Genomic DNA, 7,031 nt, shown 5'->3' with positions numbered 1-7,031 from the left:
ACACTTTAACCTTCATATATATGTATATCTATAGGTTTAAAAAAGACAAAATGTGCAGTACTCTACCTCTACCTCTGCATTTGACTCATTATCTTTGTGTGTGGTGCAATGTAACAATCGACAATGGTTTGGTTTGGTTTGGTTCGGTGATGTTCCTAAAATGTGAGAATAAGGTGTAAAAATGAAAATATTGTTTAAAACCAATTTTTTAATTTTTTTTAGATTTTTTTACAATTTTTTAAAATTTGTTTTTTTTAATTAAAAATTAAAAACCGTTAAACCGTTTAAACCGCGGTTTCGCAAACCGTTGCCATTTGCTAGTGCAATGTGTGCAATCAAAGTCCACATTTTTAACACACATCCTTCAAGACTCTATAAAGTGTCTCGCTCCTACTGAAAATATCCATATCCTTGATTTTTCACAAACTTGTTTACATTTAGAGCTCACAAGGTAGCATGTTGGTCATGGTTAGCCTTATGATTTATTAACTTGCTCGTTATCGACTCATGCTTGTAATTTTATAACTCCATATGGATAATATCTGGTAAGATAATGGGAGGATACAATTGTATGTCATTTTAGAAGAAAACAACAATCACCAACCATGCACAACCTAGTTACTTCAATGAGAAACCTCGTTTGAAACCTCTCCTAATCATAATAAATTTGTTCAACTTGTATCTACAATAAGGTCTACTTGACAAACTCCTACCCATAACTCCTACCCAAATCTATTCTCTAAGTTAACCAAAAAACAAGTAAAATCTTGAAAAATCGTTGTCCTCCCATCAAAAATGTAAATCATGATATAGTGAAGCATACTTCTTCAGTAGATAATTACTTTGTTCTTCCTTTCTTTTTAAGTGGCTATAGATACATAATATATACCTAGATATATTACAAGATTAACATAATACAAATGGTTTCGCCCAACAAAGGCATAGAGTCCACAGGAAGTTCATAAAATCTCATCCAACCATTCTAAACAGGAGGCGGATAGAGCTTTGCTTGCTGTTTCACTCTTTTCTTGTACTCCACAGGATCCTGCATTCAGATTGGAATGAAAAAACTTGTCAAAATCAAACCGCAACTTTGCAATCAGCAGAACTGAGCTTTTCTCTATTTCCTCTAATGTCAATAAGTTCTCATGTTTCCAGATACCCTTCCTCTGCAACCTATCTCAAGCAATTGTATGTGCTATTGGTATGGTCAATTCATTCTCATTTCCTCAATTGTACAAGTTTTTAATTTGAGCACTTGTAGCCTCAATTCATCCCTTTTTTATTATTTTTTAGGGATCAACCAATGGCTCACCTGGGCGATAACGAAAATGTTGGCACATGCAGGGAAATAAAAGAAAACTAAATGGTATTTGGAAGGAGTTTTTTCATAAGTTTAACAGAACCAATCAAATAAGAGATTCCATATTTAAATGTTTCTTGCCTGAATGAAAAGCTGGTAACCTTCTGTTTGGGCAGGATCAGCAGGATTCGGTGCATCTAAGAGGTCCTGAATACCAACAAGTATTTGTTTCACAGTGATAGCAGGTCTCCATCCCTATGACAAGAAAACATCTGGAATTATGAAAACAAGACCTTATGTGCAAAGATAGCACAATGATGCATAACTGCCTTTTTGTTTTGCAAGTATAGCCTAATGAGGATATACATAAACAATTAGTGGAGAGAATTATTGAGAGAGAAGGTTTTGTAAGTAGCAAGCCATAAATACTGATGAGAACTATAAATACGGTTTCATCTTTGTAAAGAGACTCGAGAGATCGATGAACATAAGAGGATAAAAGATTAGTAATAAGCTCTAAATATTCATGAGAACGATCAGCATCTTTGTAAAGGGAGATCAATTATCAAAGAGGAAATAAATAGAGTTGTAAAGCTTTTGAGACTTAGTTTTCAAAACACAATAGATTAGTAAAAGGCTATAAATATCATGTCACCTTTCTAAAGGGAAAGCTTTAAAATTAAGAGGCTGGAAAATTAGATTACTTTTCATTGGTTGTAAGAGAATCTTCAGACTAAGCTTTCAAAAACAACAGATTGCCTCTTACAGGGAATGCTTAAAGAGTTTTGAGCATATTAAAATCCATTTTTAAACATGATTGCTTACAGAATCTTCATTGAGGATTGATAAACACACTGTCCCTGAAGGGTACACATTTGGATGAAAGAATCCCTGTGGAAACTTGCACTTCGGAGGTTTGCTTGGGTAGTCTTCACTGAAATGGATTGCAAGGGGAAAGAACCCACCCTCCCAATCAGTCTGTAAGAAGCATTTCATCTATATTATAAATAAACGCATACACCAAATAAAACAATTGATAGCAATAATGTATTCAAGCTCTCTTCTTCCAAAATCTGAGTAATTAAACGCCTTATGGCTTCAACGTCTTAAACCAAGCTCTCTTCTTCCAAAATCTGAGTAATTAAACGCCTTATGGATTCAACATCTTAAAACTACTAAGGAATGAGGCAAATTTTTTTGAGCATTACGTGCACCCAAAACTTCACCTTATCTAGATATGGGAAAGTAGCATCTAAAGTAGAAAGTCTCTATCCGAATAAGAAGCTTTAGATCTATTTGGATCTCAAAAACAAACCTTGTTTTTTTGTAAAGATGATATATGAACCAAAATCACCATCAGTTTTATTTGTGATTGTATTACTTACTTTAGCCTTCTTAGACTCTGAATTTGTTACTTGTACTGAATTGACAAATAAGCGTTTGAACTTATGAATAGACAAAGTAAGAGAATCACAACAGGAGGAAAAAAGAATGGCCAAAAGGAAAGTTTCCAATACTGGAAAACATGTATAAAAACTCCTATGATGATGATGATGATATATTAACCTTTATAGCACAAGTTAGTGAGTGAAAGAGAAGAATGAGAATCATGAAAACCAAAGTTAACCTTTATGGTTCTCTGATGCATCATGAAGAGGTGGTATAAATCCCAAAATCCAGCTTCCTCGTAAGCGCACTTTTTTTGGTAGGTAACAGTTCTCCTTTGGTTGCTAGTTATTTTTGTTGTCTAATATATCCGGGGCTCACATTTGTACAAAGTTGCTAATACATCTCTTTAGTTTCCTCATCATACCGACAATTTTGGGGCATGATTCCACGAATGTGACATCCACATGGTGTGTGGTAAGGAAAACTATTGATGGCAGAGTTTGGAATATAATAGGGAGTTGAGAGGTGAAAGCATCAAGGGCTGGGTTTGGATCTAGATGGTGGAGTTCTTGTACATGTTGACTTAAGTGTGTGCTAATTCATGGGTAAAGTAAATGATTCTATGTGGGCCGAGCTTCGTGATGACGTTGAAGATAGTGGTGATGGTCTGTTTGTGTGTTGGAGACGGTTTTAGAATGATAGGTGTGTGGTACGGAAAACTATTGATGGCAGAGTTTGGAATATAACAGAGAGTTGAGAGGTGTGGGCATCAACGGCTGGGTTTGGATCTAGATGGTGGAGTTCTTGTACATGATGACTAAGTGTGTGCTAATTCATGGGTAAAGTAAATGATTCTATGTGGGCCGAGCTTGGTGATGACGTTGAAGATAGTGGTGATGGTGTGTTGGAGACGGTTTTAGAATGATAAGTGTTTTTGTGATCAATCGAGCAGGGTGGAATGATGAAGGTTTTGATGATTTGGGTGGCATCCCTTGTCCCAAGGATATAATCAACTCTCTCCACTTCCAAGTGGAAAACATGTGAGACCACTTTAATATGGCCATGAGTTCACCTCCTTCGAGATAACAAGGTGGTGTCAAGACACTACCATATATTCATGTGGTACTTAGAGTTCTTCCATGCATCTCCAAAGATTCCGCTGAGACACCATATCAAAAGATTTCTTAAAATCTACAATGCAGCAATATAATCCTTTGCCTTTCAAACAATGTTCCACCATAAGCACTCAAAGAGTGAAAAGGTGATTGATGGTGCTATTGTGTTTTCGAAAACCCACTTGTCTGTACATCCTCTTACCATTCTTTCCAACTCACGTACTTCGTATTCCTTTCATTACTCATCCAAATAACTTTTCCATAACAGAACAAATCATGTTGTAGGATAGTTGTTTGCATTATTCATGTCTCACCCATTATGTAAAAGGTTTAATCAGATTTGTACTCCAATCATAGGAAGTACCACTTTACAATGCACAATTAAACCTGTCAACATAGACAGTGTTTGTGTGCGTATGACTTGCAATTGTAGTTGAGAGATACCTTTTACATCCCTTCTCAAACTCAATACCTTTGTTTGAGATGAACTAAAAGGCATATTATCAGTTGTCTCAAAAGACAAGGAGAATAAATACATCGGATAGGTGATCGGAAGAAATGTTGGATATCAAACAACGCTCTCAAACTCATTTTAAAGCTAAAGATTTTGTTGGGAAGGTATGTGTTTCTTTTACACAATTGCATCTAAGGAAATGGTTCAAGGTTTTCTTTGATGCCCAATTGCTTGACAGACATTTAGTTTAGCCATATGGGCTTGATGGCAAGCATTTCTATCGATCGTACCTCTATTTCAATGGGTTGCTGCACAATATATCATATTTTCCATGCCTTCCATGCACTGGAATGTGTCTGCTTGCACAATCCATCTCAGAATATGGTTCATTGTTTTTTTGGTTATTCAATATCCACATGCTCAGCACATCTGGACATTTATTTTAGCCATGATTACAAGAGTTTTTCTAGAATTAATCTTCATTTCCATCAGTCTTTCCACAAGAGATCATGTCCTTGATGCTTTTTCAGCACTTCCATTTTAAATAGCACGACACTTTTTAAGAAGAGCGAAAGAAAGTTATACTTATATTCTTTGGAGGACAAACACACCATACGGGACATTACAGTATCCATTATGTTCCACTTTGGGGTACCAAATGACATAAAAGAATACTAAAAAAATTTAATAATAAAAGAGAATTCCAAAAACATAATTTGAACATAATTAAAATTTCCTTTTGCATGAACTGTGTAGTCAGCTGTTGTGAGAACTAGCCTTCTATTCATTTCCTCAAACATCTTGAAAATTAAACTTCAGAGAAGAATTTTTGGAGAACATCAAAGAGAGCAAACTATGTAGTTCTCGTATCCTTCAAACTTACCCCAATTTTACCAGGGATGTTGCACTGCCAGAGCATCAAATTCATATTTCCATCTGGTTGAGACTCGGGACGAGCAACAAAACCCTAAATAATACAGAAAATGTTCACTTACAGTATGCATTGATTTATTCATTTGAAATGAATACATCAAACATGTTCACGACGAAAGAATGCATCAAATACATCATTTTTTGAGAGAATGCATCAAATTGAGTGATTTGAAAAGAATGCATCACATAAGTTCGTTTGAAAAGAATGCATCAAGTGTTAGTTCACGTGAGAATAATGCATCTAACTAACTAGTTCATTTAGTTCATTCTAAAGTAACGCATCCAACCCTAGGTCATTGAGAAAAGAAGAATAAAATTAGGTCATGGGAAACGAAGCAATCACGTTGGGTATTATTAAAAAAGATCCTTCAAAATAGCTCATTTGAAAAAAAAAATGCAGCAGGTTAATCCATTAGAAATAGTGCATCAGATTAGTTCATTTGAAGTAGAATGCATAAGATAAGTTAGTTCAATAAAAGAGGAAGCATCAACGATGTCACTTTAGAAGATAAAAAGAGAAAGAGAGTTACGTGCGGATGGTTCTTTCGCCATGCTTTTCTCTCCTCTGAGAGACGTCCGCGAGCGATGCCTCCTGACATTCTTCTCGGTCTCTTCTCTCAAAACACAGAAGAAAATAGAGAAGAAGCGAGTGAAAGGTTTTACATAATTACCACCATACCCCCCCCCCCCACCCACCTCCTCCAAGCTTAATTCTGGATATTTACTAGAATACCCCTCTCCCCTAACATAAGTTTCCAAATTCTTGTCTATAGTTGTGTTGTATAAATGAATAAATAAATAAATCCCAATTACTTCTATGTATGTATATTGAAGAGGGGAGGGAGGGGAGTTGTCCGTAGCCTCCAAACTTCCCGTGACGATCTCTATGGCAATGTAAAAAAACTCTCTCTCTCTGTTAAAATCCACTTAGTTACAAGACTTCTTAGTCTCCGCTACCTATCATATGCCTATGTAGGGAGAGGGACGTTCTGTAATGCTACTAAAAAACCTGAATATGCATTTGAGGAAATGATCCCCACATGCTCTAACATCCAAAAATTCCACATGGGAATAGCTTTAAGCTTCTTTATATAGGCTTTCACCCCATGTCTATTATCAAACATGAAAGCATTACGCATATTCCAATTGTGTTGTAGACCCCAATAACGTAAAAATTGGAACAATATTTCCATCTCGTTTGGGTTTAGGGTTTAGAGTTTGGTGGTTGTCACGATTGCGGGAGGCTCCTTCAGCACGATGACCAATTGTATGTTGGCTCCTATCGTTTCATCCGTGCTCTGCGTGATGCTACTAATGTTCGTGCGACGGCGTTTTGCGGCCGGATCTGCCTCTTGGGATGCTTGTACATCGTGGTCCTTTTTTTGGTTGGGTTTCCACTATGTGTGGAACCTTTGGAACAGGCTTTGGTTGTTCGGCCTTTTTGGTTGGTTTTGAGTGCGGTGTCGGGCGAGGTGAGGGTATTGCCCGTGCCGTCTTATCACGACTGCATATAGTGATGTTGTCCCCGTCTTCGGTGTTTTGCTCGTCTTGGGTTGTGGAGAGGACTTGGGTATCGTCATCTTGCCACTCTTCATGCAACAACTGCAACGTTCGTTGTTGTTTAGCCCTAGGGGGTGGAGCAGGGAGCGCCAATGTCTGTCGTGGCGGTTGTGCTTGGGGAGGGTATAGCACAACAGTGTATTGTGCTAGTACGGGTAAAAGTCGTTTCCCCGATTGAAAAGAAGTGTTGGGGCTTCGGACACCTTCACCGGTGATGATCCCCCAATCAATGACTCCACCACGGTAGGCCGTAATAATCAGCCCTACCTTCTTCTTC

General features: G+C 37.2%; 1 protein-coding gene across 1 annotated transcript; it reads right to left on the bottom strand.

Annotated features, from left to right (window-relative positions):
• Positions 1-767: 767 nt before the first annotated feature.
• SCE1 (sumo conjugation enzyme 1) lies at positions 768-5,843 on the bottom strand. Its single transcript, XM_087330688.1, has 5 exons — positions 5,725-5,843; positions 5,145-5,228; positions 2,129-2,281; positions 1,445-1,558; positions 768-1,045 (listed from the first exon to the last, which is right to left on the bottom strand). The coding sequence occupies exons 1-5, from the start codon at positions 5,791-5,793 to the stop codon at positions 983-985; spliced, it is 483 nt and encodes a 160-aa protein (XP_087186814.1). The 5' UTR covers positions 5,794-5,843; the 3' UTR covers positions 768-982.
• Between the last annotated feature and the right edge of the window lie 1,188 nt (positions 5,844-7,031).

The sequence above is a fragment of the Azolla caroliniana genome, unplaced genomic scaffold (assembly GCF_043228905.1).
Source record: "Azolla caroliniana isolate FFs.n. ecotype wild unplaced genomic scaffold, voAzoCaro1.0.p SCAF_14, whole genome shotgun sequence".
Taxonomy (NCBI): Eukaryota; Viridiplantae; Streptophyta; class Polypodiopsida; order Salviniales; family Salviniaceae; genus Azolla; species Azolla caroliniana.
Note: the sequence above shows the minus strand (reverse complement) of the source record. Positions and strands in the feature narration are given on the sequence as shown.